Below are 25,670 nucleotides of genomic sequence, written 5' to 3'. Positions count from 1 at the left end.
GAGTGGGTTAGAGAAGCAGGCACCAAGGAAAATAAAAAGGGAATGTGGTTAGTCAATGTGGAGAGAAGCCACATGACATTTTTCTGGGATAGCAATAATTCTCTTAGGGAAGGAGAGGTATCATACTGAATTAGGAGCAATTGCTCAGCTGGATAAGGATAAGGAGTTTGTCTCATTCTTTTCTTCTCTTTTCTCAGACAGCATCCTTACTCCAGCAGCCTCAATGTTCCAGTCCAAGCAGGGCCGGAGGGCAGTGGACGTGTACTGGCTTGGTGATGATGAAGGTAAGGACTCCATGGCTCTCCAGGAAGTCCCAAGTTCTCCAAGTTCCAGGGAGAATAGGAAAGGGAAGATAGTGACATATAAACCAGAAAGGATTAGAAAGTGAACTCTGCATTTACCAAGGACCCAATATTCTTCTCCCACCTCAGAGGACAACTGTGATGTTTAAAGGCCAACAGAAAAGTCAGTGTTGCTGGAGCAGAGCAAACAAGGAATTGAGTAGCAGATGAAAGTGGTAAGCAGGGAAGGGCAGAGTGGATCATAGACAGTCTCACAGGCCTTTAAAAAGACTCTGGTTTTTCTTTTGAATTAAGAAAACACCGAGGGTTTTGAGCAGAAGAGTAACATGATCTGGCTTCCATGCTAACACTATTCACTCTGGCTGCTATGTGGAGAATTGACTCTAAGTTGGCAATGATAAAAGGAGAAAGACCAGCTACTACAATAATCTTGAAGACACATAATTCTGGCTTGCTCTACAGTGGCAGCAGTGGAAGTGAGGAGAAATGGAATTCTGGATATATTTTGAAGGTAGAACCAAGAGGATTTGATTAATTGGAGAAGAAAGGAAACTGACACAGATACTTCGACATGAACAACTAGAAGAATGGAGTTGTTAACAGAAACAAGAAAGACTACAGGACTAAGCTGGGGAAAGAATAAGTGCAATTTTGAATATGTTAAATTTGAGATCCTTATTAAGCATCCAAGTGGAGGTGCCAATGGGCAGCTAGGTATTTAGGATAGAAGTCTAGGTTGGAACTATAACTGGGAGTAACCCCCATCAAAATGATTTTAATGTATACAACTAGATGAAGTCACTGCAGGTGTAGGTGTAAAGAGGGCAGTCTGAGGACTAAACTCTGTGGAGATGAGGAGAAACTAGCAAAGGAGATTAAGAAAGGGCAGTCAGTAAGCTAGGAGGCAGACCAAAGAATGCATCCTCAAGCCAAGTAAGGAAACTTTTCAAAGAGGGAGTGCCAAATGCTGCCGACAGCTTCTGAGGATGAAGAATACACCATTGCATTTAGCTATGTGCAAGTCATTAGTGACTGTGATAAGAATAGTTTTGGTGGAGATTTAATAGGGAACTGGTGGAGAGAAATCGAAGACAAGTCTTTCTAAGTTTTGCTGTAATGTGGAACAGAAAAATGGGAAGCAGCTGGAAGGGCAAATGGGGCGAAGTGGGCATTATTTGTAAAATGAGGAAAACAGTGGCATATTTGTGTGCTAATGGCAAGATTCAGGAGAGAAGAAAATACTGACTCTCCGGGAAAAGAGGGAGAATTATCCCTGTTTTTGAGAGTCTCGCTCTGTTACCCAGGCTGGCATGCAGTGGCACAATCTTGGCTCACTGCAACCTCCGCCTCCTGGGTTCAAGTGATCCTCGTACCCGAGTAGTTGGGATCACAGGCATGCGACACCATGCCAGCTGATTTTTTGTATTTTTAGTAGAGGGGTTTCACCATGCTGGTCAGGCTGGTCTTGAACTCCTGGCCTCAAGTAATCCACCTGCCTTGGCCTCCCAGTGCTGGGATTACAGGCGTGGGCCACTGCACCCAGCCCTGACTTCTAATCAGCAAAATATCCTCCTATCCACAGTGACAATCCAGTGTCCTCTGAGAAGCAAAATCAGCTCTGGTTGAGAACCACTGGTTTATGGTAACAGGAAGGCAGAGTACATGGGTACAGATGCTAGAAGGTGGTTAGTTTCAGGGGCAGAAGCCTGTAAATGTATACCGATTGCTTCTATTTTCTTACTGAAATACGAACTAAGGTAAGAGTCAGAACAGGAGGAGATGTTAAGAGATTTGAGGGGTCAGAAGGTATGAAACAGTCACCAGAGAAGAGGGCAAGTGAAAGGACTAGAGAGATGGAATATTTCTGGGTGGCATAAAGGACCCCCATTTTAGTGTCATGGTCATAAGTTTAAAGTAAGATCAGTCAGCATGGCTATTTTTTACTAGCCCTTTCAGCTGCATGGGTCTAAAGTAGGCGATGAGTTGAATATGACAAAAGCAAAAAAAAGGAAGGGAAATGAGGCGGATTCTGTTGGATTTATCATATTAAAGAAAATGAACTGGAAAGACAGGAGGTGGTGGTAGTAGAGAGTGGGATGTCTGAAACTGAGATGTGGAGGATCTGCAGCTCTAGAACATGACCAAGGAAATAAGTGGCTATTAGTATGATCTACCTGAATATTGAAATCATCAAGATTTATGACAAGAGTGGTGTTCATGTGGTAGTTTGTTTCAAAGCAGAAGGGTACTAGGGATGAGGGACAATGGTCTGGAAACAGTATGAGGAAAAATGAGGACACGTGCACCACCCCCAGGCCCAGTGTACAATGGGTGTGGAAGGGAAAACACCACCTTAGGAGAAGCAGAGTCCTCATAAGAAACCAAGTCTGGAGAGCATAAATGTGAAGGAACATTCAGAGAAGAGGTTGAGGATACAGAGAATTTGACAAATGACTGGCCATCATTTCCAGAGGGTACAGTAGAAGAGCTTCTGGAGTTGGAAAAGTTAGGTAGATGGAGACAAAACAGAGTGGAGATACGTGGTTATTAAGTGTAAAATATGAGATGACTCAGTAGTTTAGGACTAATTGTGATGACTGATACCAACGTCAATAAGATAAAGGGTATGAGATTCGTTCTGTTGTTTGTGGTAGTGAGGGATGTGCATCTACGGGCATTCCTCAAGCCTGCCAATGGATATGCATGTAGGAGAAAGTATATGCAGTAGATGCAGTTTTACTCTAGAGTTACAAATTAGACCAATCTCCAGGCTGTTGATTTGTTTGTTTTTAAGAGACAAGGTTTTGTTCTGTCACCCAGGCTGGAGAGAAGTGACTCAATCATAGCTCACTGCGACCTCAAACTCCTGGGCTCAAGCTATCTTCCCACCTCAGCCTCCCTCGGAGCTGGGACTACAGATGTGCACCACCATGCCCAGATAATTTTTAAAAGTTTCAAATAGGTGGTGTCTTGCTATGTTGCCCAGGCTGGGCTCAAACTCCTGGACTCAAGGGATCCTCCTGACTTGGCCTCCCAAAGCACTGGGATAATAGGTGTGAGCCACTGCACCTAGCCTCCAGGCTATTTTGAGAGAAGTCTTGAGTACCTACTTCAAAGAATTTACATGAGAGGATGAAAATAAAGCAGTTAGCACAGGATCTGATACTAAACTAATAGTTACGATAATACTATTGTTGCCAGGCACAGTGGCATGCTTACTCGGGAGGCTGAGGTGGTAAGACAGCTGGAGCCCAGTTTGAGACCAGCCTGGGCAACACAGCAAGACTCCGTTTCTTAAAAAAAAAAAAAAAAAAAAAAAAGGCCGGGCGCGGTGGCTCAAGCCTGTAATCCCAGCACTTTGGGAGGCCGAGACGGGCGGATCACGAGGTCAGGAGATCGAGACCATCCTGGCTAACACGGTGAAACCCCGTCTCTACTAAAAAATACAAAAAACTAGCCGGGCGCGGTGGCGGGTGCCTGTAGTCCCAACTACTCGGGAGGCTGAGGCAGGAGAATGGCGTGAACCCGGGAGGCGGAGCTTGCAGTGAGCTGAGATCCGGCCACTGCACTCCAGCCTGGGCAGCAGAGCGAGACTCCGTCTCAAAAAAAAAAAAAAAAAAAAAAAAAAAAAAAAAAAAACCTCACTCTTCGTTCCACAGCAGCAGCCTCCAACAAGAATTTATCCAGCACCAAATCTATATTGGTCCTGAACAACACAATCCAATCACCAACATACAAAACCAAAAAACCAAAAATATTTTATTGCTGAGTCATCTTGGGGTTCCATAAAGGACCCCAAGCCTTGCTTGGAGTCTACAGCTTTGCTAGGACTCCCGTGACATCAGGATAGAGATTGAGGCACAGGGTCCTTTGGGTTCCAATTAAGGAACTGTCTACTGTGATTCTGTTAATCTTATTAGTCCCTCCAGGTCACTTCTACTTCATCTGTCCGATACCTGTGGAAAAACAGAAGAAACATGGTGGAGAGCTAGCCCTTAACATCTTCCATTCTTCTCTGCCCTCATGTTCCTGGACTCTCTTCCCTGCTGTTTTGTCTACATCCCAAAAATCTACCCTCACCAAGAGCTGAATCACTCACCTCTGTGTAACCCCAGAATCACTGAGTGGGGTCCTGTGTCCAGCCTGAAACATCTCCCAGCCAGCCTGGGCTATCATGGCTCCGTTGTCAATACAGAATCTGGGATGCAAGAGATACGAAAATTGGGATCTAAGGGTGGAAAATCCCTATAACAGGGAGCAGTAAAAAAGAAACCAAAGGGAAAGTGTGTTTACCTCTCATCTGTAGCAAAAAGCCGGGCTCCACGTTCCTGGCACATTGTCGCCATCATCTCCTGTAGCCTCACATTACCTACAAAGAGGTAGGGAACAGGATTAGCTTAGTTTTAGCTATCTCCTCATGGTCCAGCAGAACACGTCATGTGCACTTACTTAGAACAATGACGTAGGGGACCGGGGCAAGGATTGGGAAGCTTACTCCAAACCCTTAATGATTTAAGAGTATCAGAAGGAAGACGCACAGTGCTAAGAACAGGAAAGAGGAACACTGTTCAGTAATACATACACCCCACTCCTCCCACAATGAGGGCCTCCTGGGAGCCACAATGTGCCATGGCTCGCTCTGTGATCTCTACCAGCATTGCAAACACAGTTTCCTGTCGGGGACACATAAGGAGAAAATATTAGAGGGGCGCCCCAGATTAGTTCTGCTCTACAATATAAAACCTCCTCCAGTCCCAACTTTCTGTCCCAGCTTTTTACTGCATTACCTGCAGGGAGAAACACAGATCCTCAGGAGTACACTCGCCTGTGGCCAGCATCCGATGGGCTACATCCTACAATTAAAGGGAAAAACAAATGAATCAGCAAATCATGGTTTTGGGATTACATAAGAACAAAAGTTAATGCATTCGGAGAGTGACCATATTTCACCACAATTCAAGTTACCAGCACATCCTGTACCACATTCCCTTCACTGGCATCATGGTATAGAATGAACAGCATTCATTTAAGATGCAATAATTAACTTTTTGAATGCTTGTCCTAACATGTCTCACCCCTTACTTATCCTGCTTAATTTTTCACCTGTACTCATCATCATCTGAAACTTCATTTATTTTCCTCTTTCTTTTATCTCCCCCACCCCCCCATTTAGAATCTAAGCTCCATGTAGGCAAGGATTTTTGTTTTGCTCCATGCTGCATCTCTACTACCTAGAACAGTACCTGGCACACAGAGATATTCAATGAATACCTTATAAATGAATTTACTCAGCACATGATATGGACCAGGAATGTGCTATATGAACATACTGAGCTATGTGAAATACAACAGTAAGTAAAACAGATATGCCTCATTTAAAAAGCATGAAGGTGCCCCGTCTCATCACCTCTCTCATACTCACCTCAATGAAAGACAGGATCCCTGAGAATGAGACGTCCATCCCCTTTACAGTGTACGGCAGCTCAACTAGCTTCTTGCCTCTGTGTGGGAATGAGTACACAAGGCACTAAGCCTACAGTCAATCGGCTTCTGACCCTCCAAAGCCCCTCCCAAGTTCTGTTCATATATACCGTATATGGGGAAATCCCTGAAGCCCCAGCAGCCAGCCTGCTTCCACCTTATGTCCCCTTACCGCTTTGCCATCTGTTCAATGTTGTATCCTGGACTTGGGTCGTTAGAAATCTAACAGAAGAAAAAAATAAGGAAAGAGGGAATGGAATAGGATGAAATCAGATATGCAAGAAGCATAAGAAGATTATTTACTATTTCCTCCCTCCACCTCCATGGCTTCCCAAAAGTTCACCCGCATTTTATGTTCTCTGCAGCCCCATTGGCTTACCTTCAGCACTCGAGCAAAACGATCCAGACAATTACCCACTGCAATATCGATGGTTTCCCCAAAGATACGGTAACGATGTTCCGAGTATGCAATCACCTAAGGGTGATGAGGATGTCCATGAAACCCCAAGTCTGTAAACAGGATTATTTGGCTTTGGGAGAAAAACATAGCAGAGGATCAACATGACCACCAGAGCTTCCAATAAGAAGTGGAAGAAAGGTGTTTCCCAAATGGTGAATGGGTAATGTTTTTACAGCTCTGATTTGAAAAGAAATCTGCATACCCTGAGGATTCCAGGAATAGAGTCCTAATCTACAAGACAGTCTAGGTCCAAGCAGAAATAAATTATCATTTCAAATACATTTGTTTTCCAGCTTAGAAGTTCCTAATATATTCCTTAAATGCAGTCTTGACAGTAGGGAACAGGCTTTTCTGCTGGGAGGCAGAGAACATGAATCCTTCTAAATTATGACATAGTGACAGTGGTATTTGTTGTTTTGAGACAGGGTCTCGCTCTGTCTCCCAGGCTGGAGTGGAGTGCTGTGATCATAGCTCACTGTAGACTCGACCTCCTAGGCTCAAAGGATCCTCCCACCTCAGCTTCCTGAGTAGCTGGCCTACCATGTGTGGCTAATTTTTATATTTTTGTAGAGATCGGGTCTCACTATATTGCCCAGCCTGGTCTCAAACCCCTGGTCTCAAGCAATCTACCTGCCTCGGCCTCTCAAAGTGCTGGGATTATAGGTGTGAATCATTGTATCCAGCTGGGCACTGGTATTTAGAACCAAGAAGCAGAGTTGAAGAACTCAAAAATCTCATATGGAGGCAGATTAATGGCCCAGCCAAGTCAGCAATAGGAGTCCACTTAAGACCATTTTTCTTTTTTTTGAGACGGAGTCTCGCTCTGTTGCACAGGCTGGAGTGCAATGGCGTGATCTCAGCTCACTGCAACCTCTGCCTCCCGGGTTCGTGCCATTCTCCTGCCTCAGCCTCCCGAGTAGCTGGGACTACAGGCGCCCACTACCACGCCCAACTATTTTACATATTAAGGCCATTCTTCATATGTGACCAACTTTTAGCACAGAGATTATCTGTCACCTACTGACACATATGCTGCAGACTTAGAACACCAAGGGTTTCCTAGGAACCTTAAGAAGTCCCTTTCCCTTCCCAGTGCCGTCAGGGATTTCTTCCCTTTCTGATACACATCTTAATCTGCTGTCAAAAAGATAGTAACAAAGGAGAAGGAAAAACCCTGCCTTTCTGCTCCTGCTATCCACTCCTCTCCACCTAATTACCCTCCCTGTTTCTTACACCTAAGCAAACATTAAAAGAGGAAGACAAAGCCGCCACTGCTCCTTTTTATCACCTCTTGTAGTCTCCACTATACTTTCCACAACCCAAGTCTCTAACCTTGTATGTCATCCTTCAGGCCTCAACCAACTACTTGCCCTCTACCTGCTGAAGTTTCCGCATCGTTTTCATGGGAAACACGTGCCTCATCTTCTAGACACAACCCTTTCATGGGCTGGGGACAATGCTGAACTATTTCTAATGATAATTAAGTGTTCTGTTGGAAAGGAATCCAATCCCAACCTTCAAAAGGTCATATAAGGTATCCCAAACAACTTTAGCTTCACTTATAAATTTAAAATATCTTCTGGCTGGGCACAGTGGCCCACGCCTGTAATCCCAGCATTTAGGGAGGCCGAGGCAGGTGGATTACCTGAGGTCAGGAGTTCAAAACCAGCCTGACCAACAGGGTGAAACCCCGTTTCTACTAAAAACACAAAAAATCAGTCACGTGAGGCCGGGCGCGGTGGCTCAAGCCTGTAATCCCAGTACTTTGGGAGGCCGAGGCGGGTGGATCACGAAGTCAGGAGATCGAGACCATCCTGGCTAACACGGTGAAACCCCGTCTCTACTAAAAATACAAAAAACTAGCCGGGCGTGGTGGCGGGCGCCTGTAGTCCCAGCTACTCGGAGGCTGAGGCAGGAGAATGGCGTAAACCCGGGAGGCGGAGCTTGCAGTGAACCGAGATCGGGCCACTGCACTCCAGCCTGGGTGACACAGCGAGACTCCGTCTCAAAAAAAAAAAAAAAAAAAAAAAAATCAGTCACGTGTGGTGGCAGGTGCCTGTAATCCCAGCTACTCGGGAGGCTGAGGCAGAATAGTTTGAACCTGTGAGGCAGAGGTTGCAGTGAGCCAAAGTCGCACCATTGCACTCCAACCTGTACAATAAGAGCAAAACCCCGTTGCAAATAAATAAATAAGATAAAATAAAATACCTTCTATAATTTATAAAGTATTTTTATAGTTATTTATATTTCTGAACTTTTAGAACAACAAAGTCTATATAATCATCCCCAGTAATACAAAAACAAAACATGTAGTTGCCCTAAAATAATAAATCAGGTAGCGTCCCTTAGTTCCTTATTTTTTTTTTTTTTGAGACAGAGTTTTGCTCTCATTGCCCAGGCTAGAGTGCAATGGTGTGATCTCGGCTCACCGCAACCTCCACTTCCTGGTTCAAGCAATTCTCCTGCCCAGCCTCCCAACTTGCTGGGATTACAGGCACCTGCTACCACGCCAAATTAATTTTTGTTATTTCTAGTAGAAATGGGGTTTTGCCATGTTGGCCAGGCTGGTCTCAAACTCCTGACCTCAGATGATCCACCCACCTTGACCTCCCAAAGTGCTGGAATTACAGGTGTGAGTTGCCATGCCCAGTAACCGTTAGTTTCAGTTGCTAAGATTTACAGAAAAAATAAGCTTCAAAATAATGCAAGATCTTTCAGATATTCATTATTTTGAAGGCTTCAATCCTTACCATTCATTCCTTTCCTGAAGTAGAAATTCCTAATCTTTATGATCAGATATAAAGTCTGATAATGATAAGTCATCTAATGTTCTGAACATGCTGCCAAAATTTGCAATGTTACAAACTCGGTTGGGAGTTTTCTGGTCTACAATATTTTAGGTTCAGATGAGTTCAGCTTTGTTCCTGACATTCCCATGACTCAGATAGAACAAAGAAGATATTGGTTCAGTGCCTCGGAAATTGAGATGGAATGGGTAGAGCACTCTAAATACCTGTGTATTTCCTCCACTGACATACAACACTGTTGGGCTGGTGGCTCCAGTGATGAGGCGGCCCATCTCGATGTGGCCTATACAGTGGTTCACACCCACCAATGGCTTATTCCACAGTTGGGCCACAGTACGGGCCACAACAGCCACAGAAACCAGTGGGGCACCCATGCCAGGGCCTAGGGAGATAGAAATGGAAGTTACAATGCTAGAGATTGGAAAAAAAATAGGTGGGGGAAGTAAGGGATGTGAGGTGGGGTAGGGGTAGTGGTGGTGGCAGAGGTAAGGTGTTGGCTATTTTGACCTAGCCAGGTTGCAGGTATATTCCTCCATCGTTGACCACTCTCCCAGCCATACCCTTGGTGTATGCAATGCAATCGATATCCTGGGAGGTTAATCCAGACTCTGTTAGTGCCTCCTGCAGCAGGTCTAGGATAACAGCTCGGTGATGCCTGGCTGTATCACCTGGAAGGAATCCTAGAAAATGAACACAGGTCAGAGATCACAGGGATTTTTGGTAGCAAAGGGTAGGTAGGAAGTTAAAGAAAGCAACAGGAGGTTTAGTGATGTAGTAAGAGTCCTTTCACTTTCCCCAAGCATCCTATCTTCCACATTTTCGGATACACTCTTTCCAGCTTCTATATAGGCTGTTCAACTTTCAGAAATTCTCTTCCTCTTACCCTACTCAGCCTTCATGTCTCAATGCAAGTGGTATCTACCCATACCCTTTGGTGATCTTTTTTTTTTTTTTTGAGACGGAGTCTAGCTCTGTCACCCAGGCTAGAGTGGCCTGGTGCGATCTCGGCTCACTGCAAGCTCCACCTCCTGGGTTCATGCCATTCTCCTGCCTCAGCCTCCCAAGTAGCTGGGACTACAGGTGCCCACCACTGCACCCGGCTAATTTTTTGTACTTTCAGAAGAGACGGGGTTTCATTGTGGTCTCGATCTCCTGACCTCATGATCCACCCGCCTCGGCCTCCCAAAGTGCTGGGATTACAGGTGTGAGCCACCGCGCCCCGCTTTTTTTTTCTTTCTTTTGAGACGGAGTCTTGTTCTGATGCCCAGGCTGGACTGCAGTGGCACGATCTCGGCTCACTGCAATCTCCGCCTCCTGAGTTCAAGCAATTCTTCTGCCTTAGCCTCCCAAACAGCTGGGACTACAGGCGACGCCACCACACCCAGCTAATTTTTGTATTTTTAGTAGAGACGGGGTTTCACCATATTGGCCAGGCTGGTCTCAAACTCCTGACCTCGTGATCCGTCTGCCCTGGCCTTCCAAAGTGCTGGGATTACAGGCCTGAGCCATCGCGCCCAGCCTGGTGACCTTCTTTCTCTGTGACCCTACAGAACTCTGTGCATGATGATGTCATTTATTTAACAATTACAACATAATAATTTTCTGTGGTTTGCTCAGCTTAATCATGAGTATCTCAAAGCAATAAGTATTTTGTTTATCTTTGTATTCCCAGTGCCCAAGTGCCTAGAGGAGTGAATGCTAAACATACATACCTATTTCTAATGAGTAATCTGTCACATCACCTGTTCAGGGAGGCTTTTCAGATACATGCAAATCAGTTGCCCCTCTCCTATGTATGCAAGTGTTTGAGGGGAGAGTAGGCAAGATACAATGGCTTATTAAAAGTTGTAATGTGTTTTGTACTTTCTTTTTTCATTTTTTTGAGACGGAGTTTCACTCTTGTTGCCCAGGCTGGAGTGCAATGGCATGATCTCGGCTCACCACAACCTCAGCCTCCCGAGTAGCTGGGTTAACAGGCATGTGCCACCACGCCCGGTTAATTTTTTGTATTTTTTAGTGGAGACAGGGTTTCTCCATATTGGTCAGGCTGTTCTTGAACTCCGACCTCAGGTGATCCACCCCGCCTGGGCCTCCCAAAGTGCTGGGATTACAGGCGTGAGCCACCACACCCAGACGTGTTTGGCACTTTCATCTAATCTTCAAGACCTAATGATACAGGTATTATTCCCATTTTAAAAACAAAGACTAGGCCCGGGCGGTGGCTCATGCCTGTAATTTTCACACTTTGGGAGGCTGGGGTGGGCGGATCATCTGAGGTCAGGAGTTCGAGACCAGCTTGGCCAACATGGTGAAGCCCCGCCTCTACTAAAAATACAAAAATTAGCTGGGTGTGGTAGCACACACCTGTCTGTAGTCCTAGCTACTCGGGAGGCTGGAGTAGAAGAATCTCTTGAATCTGGGAGGCAGAGCTTGCAGTAAGCCGAAATCGTGCCATTGCATTCCAGCCTGGGCAACAGAGCAAGACTGTCTCAAAAACAAATTAAAATAAAAAATAAAGACCAAATGTCCAAAACATAAATATTTAATGTGAATACAGCACAGCCAGCCAGTTCTCTGACATGTAAGCTGGGAGTCTTTCCACTCTCATCTCTCTACTCATCCTAGAATATTTCAAAAAATAAATTTTTTTAAAAAAGGAGTGTATATTCAGGGCAACTGGAATATATACTCCTGCTAAGCGTTTTTTAAACAGAATATTTCGAGTCCATCTCTATTACACTGTTTATCATGCTGTAGTATAAACATCTATTTATATGTCTGACTCCACAGCAGTATCATAACATCTATTTCTGAATGCTTAGCACATAAAATGAGCTCAATAAACGGTAAACGAACTCATCAGATCCACGTCCAAGTGCTTGTAACTCTTCTAGTCATCAGCCTTGTGACGTTAATAATATCACATAATTTCAATAAGACTCAGATCAAAAGCTGCACCTCACTAGTATTTAGGAAGATGGAAGGCTGATTTTCTGCGGGGAAGTGCGCCGAAAACTCTTAACTCCCCTACTCACCCACCTGTGCCCGGAGGCGTGACATAAGTCCGCCGCGGGTTCGCCAGCACCTTGCCATCCCGCACCACACCCACGCCAATCTTATTGGCGCTGCCTTCAAAACCCAGCACCGCCGGCATGGCGGAGCCTGGGAGAAAACGCCGACAGGACTCCTAGCAACGTCAGGAGCTGTGGAAGTCCTCACTCGTCTGCGCTGGGCCGCAGCTTTCCGGAGCGCAGAGGAAGCGGGCTAGCCTGCAGATAACAGTGGGAAAGACAGCGCAGAACTCCCGCGAGCGGAGACCCGCCAAGGCCCCTCCAAGGACCTGTCTTCCTAACTGCCAGGGACGCCGAGCCGACTCTGTGCTTTACAATCCTATCCGTTTTCCTATCTCTTTCCCGTGGTCCAGCCCAACCTTCTCCACTTTTTTTTCCCTTTGCACAGCGTTAGACTCTTAAGTCAGAGTCAAACAATGTGCCGTGCGTCGGGCACAACGATAAACAGCCCGAACCAGGGTTGGGGCCCTAGGTCTCCTAGAGAATTAGTTGAGAGAGGCAAGGCCAAGCGACTTCGTCACGTGGTGTCAGACAGACCAATCACGCGCATTCTTCGGCCATGTGACGTGTGCCTCTGATCACGTGACCAGGTCCGCTACCCACGTGGGGGGCTCAGCGTGCATCCTTCTTTGTGCTCGGGTTAGGAGGAGCTAGGCTGCCATCGGACCGGTGCAGATACGGGGTTGCTCTTTTGCTCATAAGAGGGGCTTCGCTGGCAGTCTGAAGGGCAAGCTTGAGTCAGGACCCTTAATTAAGATCCTCAATTGGCTGGAGGGCAGATCTCGCGAGTAGGGTACAAGGCACTATGAAATGATCTAGTTACGTGGGTGAGGGGCTGAAGGGCCTATGATGCACGGAGGCGGGGAAAGGATTTAGAGATAACATGGTTTGAAAGGCGGGACCTGGTGCGGGGACGCTCTTGAGAGGAGTCTTCTCCCCAGGCTTAGCTGGTTTCATGATTTCTTTGCGTCTGTAGGCAACGCGGTAAAAATACTGCTTTGGTGGGCGACGCGGTACAGGTGCCGAAGAGCGTTCGTTACGGGAATGCCGAAGCGTGGGAAAAAGGGAGCGGTGGCAGAAGACGGGGATGAGCTCAAGACAGGTAAGAATGAAATGAGCCCCTCTTCCTAGAAGCTACGGCGGGGTTGTTTGTAATTCCCTTGATGAACGGTAAGTACCGGCCGACTCATTTTTGCAGGGGTTTGTGAAGACGCAGTAACCGCAGGCTTTCGTTGGGTCCATAGCTAACGCCGGATCGCGGTTGGAAACTACCCACTTTTTGTCAATATATATTACTCATTTTATAGAGCCAGAGCCCAAGAAGAGTAAGACGCCCGCAAAGAAAAATGACAAGGAGGCAGCAGGAGAGGGCCCAGCCCTGTATGAGGACCCCCCCGATCAGAAAACCTCACCCAGTGGCAAACCTGCCACACTCAAGATCTGCTCTTGGAACGTGGATGGGCTTCGAGCCTGGATTAAGAAGAAAGGATTAGATGTGAGTGGTGTTTGAGGGGAAGACACATTCTTTAGTATTGAATGATCTTAGGGTTTAGTCATCCCTTTTCTCCGTATAGCCTTCAGGCTGTTTTTTCTCCTGCCTGCAGTTTTCGGTGGGGCTTCCCCAGTCTTGCCAGTTGTATTTCCTAAATGTCTGCTCCTTCACTTCCATTGCCATTTTCTTTTTTAATGTTCTCTCCTCTTCCCAGAATGTTGCAAAAACCTTTTACTATACTTCCTCCATTTTATCTTCAGCATGTCCTCCATTTCATTAATTATAGCTTAAAAATCTTAGCTTGCCTATAGAAAAAACACATTCAGGCCGGGCGCGGTGGCTCAAGCCTGTAATCCCAGCACTTTGGGAGGCCGAGGCGGGCGGATCACAAGGTCAGGAGATCGAGACCACAGTGAAACCCCGTCTCTACTAAAAATACAAAAAATTAGCTGGGCGCGGTGGCGGGCGCCTGTAGTCCTAGCTACTCAGGAGGCTGAGGCAGGAGAATGGCGTGAACCCAGGAGGCGGAGCTTGCAGTGAGCCGAGATCGCGCCACTGCACTCCAGCCTGGGCAACAGCGTGAGACTCCGTCTCAAAAAAAAAAAAAAAAAAAAAAAAAAGAAAAAACACATTCATAGTATAGCACGTAAGACTTTACCTCTGTTTTCATTTATCTAGCTTCGAATTGTTTAAATATTATTTAACCTCGAACTGCTTGACTGTTTAACCTGTGCATATTTATGACTTAGCATATATTCAATAAATGTTCTGCTGAATTGATAATACATTTTCCACCTTTCTTTTCACTTATAGTGGGTAAAGGAAGAAGCCCCAGATATACTGTGCCTTCAAGAGACCAAATGTTCAGAGAACAAACTACCAGCTGAACTTCAAGAGCTGCCTGGACTCTCTCATCAATACTGGTCCGCTCCTTCGGACAAGGAAGGATACAGTGGCGTGGGCCTACTTTCCCGCCATTGCCCACTCAAAGTTTCTTATGGCATAGGTGAGACCCTATTGATGCCTAATGCCTGAACTCTTCAAGACCAATTGCTAATTCTCTATCTCTCCCCCACCTCTTGATTGCTTTTCCTTTTCTTACAGTTTTTTATGCTAATTCTGTTTCGTTTCTGTAGGCGAGGAGGAGCATGATCAGGAAGGCCGGGTGATTGTGGCTGAATTTGACTCGTTTGTGCTGGTAACAACGTATGTACCTAATGCAGGCCGGGGTCTGGTACGACTGGAGTACCGGCAGCGCTGGGATGAAGCCTTTCGCAAGTTCCTGAAGGGCTTGGCTTCCCGAAAGCCCCTTGTGCTGTGTGGAGACCTCAATGTGGCACATGAAGAAATTGACCTTCGCAACCCCAAGGGAAACAAAAAGAATGCTGGCTTCACGCCACAAGAGCGCCAAGGCTTTGGGGAATTACTGCAGGCTGTGCCACTGGCTGACAGCTTTAGGCACCTCTACCCCAACACACCCTATGCCTACACCTTTTGGACTTACATGATGAATGCTCGATCCAAGAATGTTGGTTGGCGCCTTGATTACTTTTTGTTGTCCCACTCTCTGTTACCTGCATTGTGTGATAGCAAGATCCGTTCCAAGGCCCTCGGCAGTGATCACTGTCCTATCACCCTATACCTAGCACTGTGACACCACCCCTAAATCACTTTGAGCCTGGGAAATAAGCCCCCTCAACTACCATTCCTTCTTTAAACACTCTTCAGAGAAATCTGCATTGTATTTCTCATCTATAAAAATAAGAATCCTACAACCAGGCTCCTGTGACAGATTTAGAGTTCTTTTAAGCCCAAGAGTTTTTATTTGAGGGTTTTTTCTTTTTTAAGAAAAACTGAACAAAGACTACTAATGACTTTGTTTGAATTATCCACACAAAAATAAAGAGCCATAGTTTCAGCCTTGCTGTCTTTGTGTCTTACCCCTTTGTGGGGCTACACATTCCCTTCCTCGTATTTTCGTGCATACAAGTTAACAACTGAAAAAGGGTAGAGTCATGACCTTATTTATTTACAAGCACAGGATAAGTCCCTAATCTCCCCCAAAGACTGAGCAACTCTACCCAGCCCAGTTAAATACTGCAACTGGGAGGGGGGGGGGGTAAAAAAGGTTGGAAGGAGGAATTAAGGGAAATACAGGAATAGGGGAACATATCCCACATTAAATAGTTATATACACATCAGTTCCTGTGGTTCTGTACAGAGCAGCGGCTGACCCCACCCCCACAGGAAACAATGTGGGGAGAGGAGACTGAGGGTACTGAGGCCAGAGCCAACCTCTGGTGAAGTGCAATAGCAGCAGCAAAGTCCTAATGGTGCACAAGAGGGAGGGGAACCCCCAGGGCTACCCACCCCCACCCTGCCCTGGAATGTGTAAGGGACAGGAATGGCTCTCAGGGAGCACACAGGAAGGACAAGGCTGGAACCGTCTTTAGGACCCAGTTTTAAGGGCAACGTTTTGCCTACTTCACCCTAGACACAGCAACCCTTGGAGGAAAGCAGATGGTCAGCAGTGCTCTTATCTGCCCCTCCAAACCTAAGTGAGGGCCTGGTTCCTTCCTACCTCTCCCCAGGGAAAAGGAAGGCAGCTGCTTGGCTTCCTTATAGAAGCCCCGGGAGCCTTTAACTACCCCAGCTCCCTTCGTAGTGTCACTGTCCCCACCAGGGAGGGGCCAGGCACAGTCTGTGGGTCATCAGGCTCAGGAGAAGTTCTGGACAGGGTGGCTGACCTTCATACAGGCCCAATAAAGGGCCCGGCCCAAACACAGCACAGCCAACAGGATGACAAATGCCCAGGCTGCATAGATGCCTCCATATCGCCGTGCATGCTTCCATGTGCCAAACTGATGAAGGTAAGGAGGGAGAAGAAAAGAAAGACGGGGTTAATGTTGGTCTCCACTACCTCCTATTAGTCCTAAGAACAGTAATAACTCATGCTTCAGTCCTTGTTTCTTATCCACATATAGCCACCCTCAGGGACCTTCTTAAAGGCAGAGCTGTTCAGCTCCCTTCCCTTAGGCAGTAACATACTCATCCCATCCCACACTGTATCTCAGTTTTTCTTCATATCTGACAACTGAGCCAGGTTTGCAAATAGCAACTCTTAAATTAAGCACTTCACTGTCCTATCCTCATCCTACAGACAAAGGATGGCTATTTTGCACTCTTAGTAGTAATAAAGTCTGTTTGATCAGCCACCTTACACTTTAGCTCATCCGTATCTTAAAACAAACTACTCCCCCAAGTTTCTTCCACTTTTTTTAAGGGTAGCAATTTCCCAAATCTTAGCCTATGGAGATGAGGCTGCAGAATGAAAGAGACTGGGGCAAGGGTACTCACAGCAAGGCCAGTGGCAGTGACTGCCAAAAGCAAGCCAAGCAAGAAGCAGCAGATACATCTCTTACGTGGGTATCTGCGCCCAATAGATGACCTGTGGGGAGGCAAATAGAAATGGATGCTTTCTACAGCCATAGAGTTTTTACTCCATACATCAATGACCAGCTCAATCCCTAATCACTTACACTTTCCTGCAGTGAGGACAACGTGCCAAGGTGCGGTCTGTGAACTCTGTCCACTATGGAGAAAGAAAACGAAAATAATAGCACAAGCAGGGTCCCCCTCAATGAGAACCTTGGGGTGGGGATGCAGAACATGTTCCCATAGGACAGACTTTCAGGGGTCATTACCATTACTCCAAGAAATATACTCGAAATGACTCCTAGTCTCCTCTCCCCTCCCCTTCCCAATACCTCTTCCTCACCAGAAAGGTATTCTTGCAATGTCCACAGATAACCCTGACACCCATGGGTTGTGGTTCTGGACTCAGAGGTCCGGGATGCACAGGCCCCAGGTTGATGATTCTTTTGCTATACAAAAGAAAAAGACTTTGTTTGAAAAGTTTTTAATCCTAAAAATCTTCACACAGTCCCTGTTTCACATCCTCCACTCCCTGCCAATCAAGTCACTCGACTTTGTACACTTAAAATACTCTGTCCCACAACTGTATACCCTCAAGAATCCTTGAGAAAGAAAGAGCACTGCTTAAACTTCAGGTCCCCAATTCCCCTCCGACCTCAGGATAACACACCCAGTCCCCAAGGCTGTCTATTCTCCTAAATGACATCATTTCATCCCAATATTTTTATTGAGAAATGAGAAAGACAGCTGTAACATTCCTGAGGCATATGCTTCAAAGTCTTTTCTCCTTCGAAATAAACACTAGGCTCTCTCACCTTTACATTCTCTATATGCGCTCATCTTTTTTTGACTTTCCAGTTGCCCACTTATGCCCTTCCCCACATTATGCCTCTTACCAGTAGGGCCGAGGGCATGCAATCCGTTGGGATGTCACTTTGCAGATAAGGAGACAGTTACAGGGGCATCGAACATATTTTTTCCCTGGGGGTGCATTCTTGATTGGCTAGAGAATAACAGGGTCATCAGCAAGCAAACCTCTAATCCCAATCCCCTCCACTTCCCTCCAAAAACTCTTTATGAGATCAGAAAAATAAGGTGCTAGCCAGGAAGGAGAAATAAAACAGACTATAACATGAGATTTGCAAATAGGAACTAGGCTAGGTGTGAAGTGAGAGAAAGTAAACGTTAGCTTTGGTGAGTGGCTTTTGGGGAAATGGCTGTGTGAGACACCTGGAACTGAAACCTGGGTATCATCAAGAGCACTTGGCTAACAGCCGCAAGGTCAGGGTCTAGAATCAAGACATCAGAAAGAGGATCCAGGAAACAGGGCCCATTTCATAGATATGTATAACTCACGGTGGCTTCATTGCAGACACCACACTTGACTACGTGCTGATGCATCTTGCCTTCCACGTTGATGAGAGATTGGCAGACTCGGCAGGTGATCATAGGGGCACTCCCACTGTCTGGGCTAGTTAAGGGTGAATAGGGGGGTGGGTCCTCCCCAGGCAACACGGCTGGATGTCCCTCGGGGAACGGGGGAAATGCTGGAGAGGAAGAAAATAGAAGGGCTGGGATCACTTACAGACATCCTCCACTGATGCTCCACGGTGGTAGGGAAGTCTTTCTGATCTTCAACCCTCTGACCAAGCTCGGAGGGCTTCTCATAATTGGCGCTTGCATCAGGTTGCTCAGAACCCCCTTCCGTCCCACGCTGTGGTCGCGATTGCGGAGGGAAGGAAGCCTCGCCCAGTCACAGGTGCAGCAGTCCCGCACCTGGCGACTGGGACCCGCCTCCGCCCTCGGTCCCGCCCCCTCCCCGGCTTTCAGAGTACCCCGGGGAGCACCTCGGACCCGCCCCGGCTTACCCTGGGGCGGGGCATGTTTACCGGCTCCGTACGGTGGTGCGGAGGGGGTCAGGCCTCCCCCGGGCCCAGCCCCACTCCCGCCTGGCCCCACTAAACCGTTGCCGCCCGCGCCACCGTCGATGGGCTCGGACAGCAGCGGGGAACGCTCTCCATCTGCCGCCATGGCCGCCACCGCCGCCTCCCGCTCAGGTCGGCGATCCGGCTCCCTTCGCCTCTGCCGTCGCCGCAGCCACCGCCACCGCCACCGCCGCTACCGGGTCCCCAGGGCGCCTGCGCGCCGCGCGCCCAGCTCACTCCGCAACCAGTGGCCTGCCCCGCCCCGTTCCGTCTAGCAGCACTTGATAGGCTCTCCCCGCCCCGGTCATGCTGTTATTCGCGTAGATAAACCAATTCCTAGTCCTGTGAAGGCAGCTCTCCTTTTCCATTGGGGAGCGTCGCACAAACGTCAACTGTCACATGACCTGCCAGATGCTGCTGGGCTTGCAAAACCTGCACGTGACTAGAGGTTCTGCAAGCTATTGGGAGCGACGCCCATCGCGCTACCTCCAGACCAGGAGGTGGGGCTAGGCTGCTTCTGCTCAACTGGTCTTCTGGAAGCTGCACGGGCTCTGTTGCTCTGCCCCTCATTGGTTCAAAGACAACACTGAAACACTTTTCTCCGGCTTTGCGTTATAACTCGTTTTCTATTGGCTGGTGACTTTCCTTCCCTAGTCCTGTGATACTAGCGGCGCAACTGCATTGGCCCGAACTTAGCGCCAGAACATGGGGGGCGTGGCTTATGCATTTTAAAGGAGGCTGGGCGGGTGCAATCAAGGAGTGCGGAAGCTAGGGATCTTGAGAGCGGGGAGAAGATGGACGGTGGGGAACAGTAGACAAAGTTAGCCATTCTACTCGAAGAAATACCTTTAAAAAGTCAGGGTAATGATGTACCAGGAGGAAATGGATTAAAAAGTTAAGATTATCTCTCCAGCCTTTGTCGCTGGAGTTACTTTGGGGACAGGACGCAAGACTCGGTTCTCCTGGAAGCTGCCCTTACAGAGCCCATCTCTCCCCACTGCTGATCAAATTGTTAAATTATCTTTTCATGAGTGTCTCCAATACTAGAAGATTTCGTCGTTTTGCTAAAAAAAAAAAAAAAAAAAAAAAAATTCAATAAAGATGGGGTCTTGCCTGTGCTGGAGTCAAACTCCTGGGTTTGATATCCCGCCTAAGCCTTCCCAATAGCTGGGAGGGACTACAGGCGCAAGCCACCGTACCTTTACTCAATTTTATGACCACCAACCTTTAACATTTGTTATTAGCAGTTTGTTGATTGGATTAATCAAATCCAAGGTTATTTTTGTCACGTTATTTGACAGATGGGACAGTCTTTAGACCTGTCTCAACTTTGCTTCCAGCAAAGGGGCAGTGCCTCCCTCCCCTACCTGAAGTCTCCTGTGGTCTTTATGGGCACCTGAACCGCACTTGGATTTTTTCCCGAGTCATAGCCCAAATTGGGACTGCTTTAAATATGGGAAGCAACAAGGAATCGATAAAAACAATAAACCGCGAGGAGGTCCATTGTCAGCTTGGCTAGCAGATTCTCCACTGAGAAGGAATGTGCATGAAAGAAAGTACAGCCAGCCCCAAATATTTAATAACAAAGGAACTGCTGACGTCCCAGCACTTGGCTGCTACAGGGGCTGGAGACTTCATCTAGTTCCTGATTTTTTTAGACAGGGTTTTCTCAGGCCAACTTCTACTTAGAAGCTAGTAACCTTCGACCAGTTAGATAAGAGCCCCTAACAGACACTTAAAGAACTAAGGAAGCTCCAGATACAAAATAGGGAAGAGGTTGTAGCTCCATAGAGGGAGGCCAGTCTGCTGCTCTTTCTGCTGTTTGTGGCACACGGACACTCAAGCATTGTCTGAGGTTGTAGTATATTTCATTATTTGTGCCGTAGTTACACATATATTCCAAAAACTGTCCTAAAAATAGTTTTTAAATATCTACACTTTGTGAAAGACACTCCTTAAAAAGGAGTGTGAAAGACATTCTGGGCAGGGAGACAAAATACTGTAAACATTGACAGTATAAAATATCAGGCCAGGAGTGGTGGCTCATGCCTGTAATCCCAATGTTTTGGGAGGCTAAGGTGGAGGATTGCTTGAGCCCAGGAGTTCAAGGTTACAATGAGCCATGATCTCAACCTGGGCAACAGAGCAAGATCCTGTCTCAAAAAAAAAAAAAAATGATATGGAAAAATATCAATACTAGAAATTCATGATACAGCACATGCTTCATAATAAAAGAATTAAACAATGTAATACAAGTTCAAGAAAAGATCACGTCTAACTAGAGCAGCCAGAGAAAACTTCTAAAACATAAAGAAAAATGAATATTGCGCATGGATAACTAGGACCTGAGCTCTGTCTTGAGTAGGTCAATAGGCAGAAAAATGCAAAAAATAATAATATTTGTAACTTGATTACAGTTAATAAAGCATTTTCTTTTCTTTCTTTCTTTTTTTTTTGAAACAGAGTCTCATTCTGTCGCCAGGCTGGAGCGCAGTGGCATGATCTCAGCTCACTGCAACCTCCACCTCCCAGGATCAAGCAATTCTCCTGCCTCAGCCTCCCAAGTAGCTGGGATTACAGGCACACGCCACCACACCCAGCTAATTTTTGTATTTTTAGTAGAAATGGGGTTTCATTATGTTGGCCAGGATGGTCTCAATCTCTTGACTTCTTGATTTGCCCACCTCGGCCTCCCAAAGTGCTGTGATTACAGGCGTGAGCCACTGTGCTCAGCCAATAAAGCACTTTCATTGTTGTATTCATTTGATTTCAGAATCCAGTGTGAAATGGACAGGGAAGCCAAGACTATATCTTTATTTTACAGATGTGGAAACTGAAACTGTGTAAACTGGAGTCATTTAAGCTAAGTGACAGACTGAAATGGAGCTCTAAATCCCGGTCTTCTGACTTATGATCTAATGTTTTACATTCAAATAATTTGATAGGTAGACTGAAAGGGGCAGAAGCACAGAGGTGGCAGAGAAAAGGTGCTTGGGATGGGCCCCCTTTTATGCTAAATGCCTGGAACATAGAAGCTGCTTGATAAATGGCTCTCAAATTAATTAACAAAGTAACTTAAGCCCCATCTTGGGATAAATTTGCTGGGTACTGAACAATATTGTTAGCTGCAGTTGCAAGCAGGGCGGATATTCAGCTGGGACACTACAGGGTGGCTGGCATTGGTTGTTTATGGTGGCATTGGTTCTGATTGGTTGGTACCTGTATTATACAGATAAATCATTTTAATATTGTCTCGGGTAAATATTGGGCATCTCAGGTACTGCCTGATTTTTACTTATGGGGTGGGATCTTCCCACTTAGATTGAGAACAATTAGGCTATTGAGGTGTACTGATTTGTTGGGACTGATATAGCAAAACACTACAGATAGCATAAACGACAAACATTTATTTTCTCACAGCTCTGGAGTCTGGAAGCCCAAGATCAAGATATTGGCAGGTTTACTTTCTCTGGAGGCTTCTCTCCTTAGCTTACAAATGGCCACCTTCTCACTGTGGCACAAATGGACTTTTCTCTGCACACATTTTTGCTTTCTCTTCCTTTCTCTTCTTTTTCCACACTTTTAGGGTCTCACTCTGTCTCCCAGGCAGGAGTGCAGTGGTGCAGTCATAGTCTATGGTGGCCTTGAACTCCTGAGTGCTAGCAATCCTGCCACCTCAGCCTCCCAAGTAGCTGGGACGACAGGTGCATGCCACCATGCCTGGCTAATATTTTTATTTTTATTTTTTGTAGAGACAGGGTCTCACTATGTTGCCCAGGCTGGTCATTGGTCTCTAACTCCTGGGCTCAAGTGATCCTCTTGCCTTGGTGTCCAAATTCTGGGATTACAGACCCTGCCTGGCCTCTCTTCTTATGAGAACAACAGTCTTGTTGGATTATGGCCCCACCATTATGACCTCATTTAACCTTAATTACCTCTTAGAGGATCTTATCTCCAAATATAGTCACAATGGGGGTTAGAGAGTCAACATAAGAATTTGGGGGAACACACTTCAGTGTGTTATATAATAGAATATAAAGAAACTGTGAAGATTTCAAAGCATTTTTTTCTTTAGATTTCCAACAAAGTGATAACCACTACAGTGTGTATATGGCCAGAGGATGGGGTGGAAAACATCTGCTTGGCTTCTATGACCCAAAGTGTCCCAATTTGATTTCTTTTTTTTTTTTTTTTCACATATTCCACATGCCCTATTTATTTTTTCCTCTTTCCTGAAGTGGTAGTTTACCACCTGTGTGAAAACAACACAATCCCTTAATGCATTTCAAAGGCACAGAAAGTTTCTGGTAATTTGCAGAGTGAGTCAACTAAGACCAGGGGTAGTTTGCCGGGGGGTCGGATGGGATTGGGGTAGAGTATGGCCTGGTTTAAAATGATTAATTTATGTTAATTACATTGGGACTTTGCTCCCTTGTGCTCCTTGCTCTTCCTAGGCCTCAGTTCTTTACTCTTTCCTTTAGGGAATTCTTGGCTTCCCTTTCTAGGAGCTAAGGTCTTTGGAATAGAGGGTGGTAGGCCAGTCCTTTATCTCTACTCTGTTCTTCCTACCACTGAGTGAGGCACAAATGGAAGTCTCACTCTTAGAAAAGAGAAATAAAAGTGATCTCTATAACAGAAATAAAAGGGCCAGATGTGGCGGTTCATACCCAGAATCCCAGTACTTTGGGAGGCTGAGGTGGGAGGATCACCTGAGCCCAGGAATTTGAGACCAGCCTGGGCAACATGAAGAGGCCCCATCTCTAAAAAAATAAAAATGACAAATAGGCGAATGTGGTGGTGCATGCCTGTAGTCCTAGCTACTTGGGAGGCTGAGGAAAGAGGATTGCTTGAGCCTAGGAGATTGAGGCTGCAGTGAGCTGAGGTTGAGCCACTATATTCCAGCCTGGGTGGCAGAGCAAAACCCTATCTAAAAAAAAAAAAAAAAAAAAAAAACCAGGAAAAACCCTAAAATGTTTTAATTTCAGTAATTGGAGAAAATGGAAGATCAAAGATTATGGTGGTAAGGAGAGTAGATATTTTATTTTATTTTTTGAGATAGGGTCTCACTCTGTCAGACTGGAGTGCAGTGGCACCATCACGGCTCACTGCAGCCTTGACTTCCTGGGCTCAGGTGATTCTCTTGCCTCAGCCTCCCTAGTAGCTGGGACCACAGATGCCACCACACCTGGCTAATTTTTGTATTTTTTGTGGAGGTGGGGCTTCACCATGTGCTCAGGCTGGTCTCAAATTTCTGGGCTCAACTAATCCTCCTGTCTTGGCCTCCCAAAGTGCTGAGATTACAGGTCTGAGGCACTGTGCCTGGCCAGGGGTAGATATTTTTAAAAGAGCATATTTAGCTTGTGATCTAGAGATAATGAGAGATCTCAGTTGAGAGGGCAGGAATAAAACAGGTTCCCTATCTAAAGGATCCTGACAGGCCTATAGAGCTTGCTTCTATAATTGTTGACATTGGGAGTCACTATCTAGAGATGTCTCCCCACTTCACAAAGCAATACTGAGTGACTTAGAACCTATTCCTGCCACCTTTTTTTAGTTTCCTTGATCTTGAGGGTACAGGATAAGTGTGTTACTAAGTATGTTCCTGGACAAGGAGTTCCTCTGAAGATAGAAGTGATGAGAAGATAGAAGAAAGGGTAATAAGGCATTAATGAACTCTAATCATCCAAGATTGATGATTGGTTCCTGTCTATAGGAATGCTACAGGAACTCTTTTACCCTAAAAGTAAATAATAAAGCACAGTTCCAGTTTCTTTTATGTGGATACAAGGTAGCAGTGACTAGAAAAGATAAGAGCAGTGCTGTGCTCTAGCATAAAAACGTAATTATGCTATGCAATATAGTAGCCACTAACCACATGTGGCTATTGAGAAGTTACAATGTAATTAGTATGATTAGGTAACTGAATTTTTATTTTTATTATATTTCATCTTAATTTTATTACTTTTAAATAGCCACACATGGCTAGTGCCTTCTGTTTTGAACAGTGTGGGATTCACTGGAATTGATAGGCTGGATATACCTCTAGTTTTTATTTTGATTCAATTTATGGTTAGGTGAGTCTAGAAAGATCAAAAGAGAAAGAGACAATGGAGATTAATAATAATAGCCAGCATTTAATGTGTGCTTATTATATAGTCAGGCACTTACCTAAACATGTAAAAGGTATTCTATATAATCTTTGCAAAAATAGTACTATTATCGCTATTTTACAGAGGAAAAAATTGAGGCATAATAAGAATTTTACTTGCGTAGGACCACACAACGAGTAAATAAGGGGTGAAGATGGCATCCATACACAGATAGTTTTATTACAGCCCATTCATTTACACTATGTAGATTCAGGAATGAGGTGTCATGGAGGGACTGGGGCCATGATTCCCAAACTCTGTGCCAAAGTACAAGCTCGCAAGGGTACTGTGGAGTAGTTTTAATTTTCAAAGGAAACACAGCAATATTTTATATTTCTTAAACACTGTGTGACCTATTAACTTGAGGTGATTCACAGTTGGAACACTAGATTGTGCTACATTCCTTTCGATGACAGTATATCTGGTCGGGTGTGGTAGCTCATGCCTATACTCTCAGCACTTTGAGAGGCCGAGGTGGGCAGATCAATTGAGGTCAGAAGTTCGAGGCCAGCTTGGCCAATATGGCAAAACTCTGTCTCTACTAAAAA

General features: G+C 45.8%; 3 protein-coding genes across 9 annotated transcripts; 1 reads left to right on the top strand and 2 right to left on the bottom strand.

The window, feature by feature from the left end:
• Window positions 1-4,035: 4,035 nt before the first annotated feature.
• OSGE (O-sialoglycoprotein endopeptidase) lies at window positions 4,036-12,594 on the bottom strand. Its single transcript, XM_011771686.2, has 11 exons — window positions 12,090-12,594; window positions 9,611-9,730; window positions 9,257-9,432; window positions 6,163-6,258; window positions 5,956-6,005; window positions 5,725-5,803; window positions 5,090-5,155; window positions 4,885-4,975; window positions 4,596-4,671; window positions 4,402-4,500; window positions 4,036-4,258 (listed from the first exon to the last, which is right to left on the bottom strand). Exons 1-11 carry the CDS (start codon window positions 12,202-12,204, stop codon window positions 4,219-4,221), a joined length of 1,008 nt encoding a protein of 335 aa, XP_011769988.1. The 5' UTR covers window positions 12,205-12,594; the 3' UTR covers window positions 4,036-4,218.
• Window positions 12,595-12,719: 125 nt separating this feature from the next.
• On the top strand, window positions 12,720-15,531 carry LOC105499194 (apurinic/apyrimidinic endodeoxyribonuclease 1). 6 transcript variants are annotated; one of them, XM_011771691.3, is made up of 5 exons: window positions 12,720-12,790; window positions 13,098-13,223; window positions 13,429-13,616; window positions 14,427-14,619; window positions 14,750-15,531. In XM_011771691.3, the coding sequence occupies exons 2-5, from the start codon at window positions 13,166-13,168 to the stop codon at window positions 15,265-15,267; spliced, it is 957 nt and encodes a 318-aa protein (XP_011769993.1). In that variant the 5' UTR covers window positions 12,720-12,790; window positions 13,098-13,165; the 3' UTR covers window positions 15,268-15,531. The 6 variants fall into 6 exon arrangements, with proteins under 6 accessions (XP_011769993.1, XP_011769992.1, XP_011769991.1 ...); XM_011771690.3 differs by having other exon boundaries at window positions 12,721-12,803; XM_011771689.3 differs by having other exon boundaries at window positions 12,728-12,858.
• A 90-nt stretch (window positions 15,532-15,621) lies between these two features.
• PIP4P1 (phosphatidylinositol-4,5-bisphosphate 4-phosphatase 1) lies at window positions 15,622-19,188 on the bottom strand. 2 transcript variants are annotated; one of them, XM_011771684.2, is made up of 7 exons: window positions 18,917-19,188; window positions 18,405-18,595; window positions 17,945-18,051; window positions 17,392-17,497; window positions 17,153-17,205; window positions 16,971-17,061; window positions 15,622-16,474 (listed from the first exon to the last, which is right to left on the bottom strand). In XM_011771684.2, exons 1-7 carry the CDS (start codon window positions 19,077-19,079, stop codon window positions 16,331-16,333), a joined length of 855 nt encoding a protein of 284 aa, XP_011769986.1. In that variant the 5' UTR covers window positions 19,080-19,188; the 3' UTR covers window positions 15,622-16,330. The 2 variants fall into 2 exon arrangements, with proteins under 2 accessions (XP_011769986.1, XP_011769987.1); XM_011771685.2 differs by having other exon boundaries at window positions 18,938-19,186.
• Window positions 19,189-25,670: the final 6,482 nt, after the last annotated feature.

This window comes from Macaca nemestrina, chromosome 7 (assembly GCF_043159975.1).
Source record: "Macaca nemestrina isolate mMacNem1 chromosome 7, mMacNem.hap1, whole genome shotgun sequence".
Lineage (NCBI taxonomy): Eukaryota > Metazoa > Chordata > Mammalia > Primates > Cercopithecidae > Macaca > Macaca nemestrina.
This window is presented reverse-complemented; position numbering and strand designations above follow the sequence as displayed.

Bases quoted from the DNA above. Each gene is read 5' to 3' on its own strand.
- OSGE (XM_011771686.2), bottom strand. From the start codon at position 12,204: ATGCCGGCGGTGCTGGGTTTTGAAGGCAGCGCCAATAAGATTGGCGTG. The intron at 9,731-12,089 runs GTGGGTGAGTAG...TTCATTTTCTAG, and splicing joins TGTCACGCCTCCGGGCACAG to GATTCCTTCCAGGTGATACA. The intron at 9,433-9,610 runs GTATGGCTGGGA...CTATCTCCCTAG, and splicing joins TTGCATTGCATACACCAAGG to GCCCTGGCATGGGTGCCCCA.
- LOC105499194 (XM_011771691.3), top strand. From the start codon at position 13,166: ATGCCGAAGCGTGGGAAAAAGGGAGCGGTGGCAGAAGACGGGGATGAG. The intron at 13,224-13,428 runs GTAAGAATGAAA...CTCATTTTATAG, and splicing joins CGGGGATGAGCTCAAGACAG to AGCCAGAGCCCAAGAAGAGT. The intron at 13,617-14,426 runs GTGAGTGGTGTT...TTTCACTTATAG, and splicing joins TTAAGAAGAAAGGATTAGAT to TGGGTAAAGGAAGAAGCCCC.
- PIP4P1 (XM_011771684.2), bottom strand. From the start codon at position 19,079: ATGGCGGCAGATGGAGAGCGTTCCCCGCTGCTGTCCGAGCCCATCGAC. The intron at 18,596-18,916 runs GTAAGCCGGGGC...CTTCCTCTCCAG, and splicing joins TAAACATGCCCCGCCCCAGG to CATTTCCCCCGTTCCCCGAG. The intron at 18,052-18,404 runs GTGAGTTATACA...GTTATTCTCTAG, and splicing joins GTGTCTGCAATGAAGCCACC to CCAATCAAGAATGCACCCCC.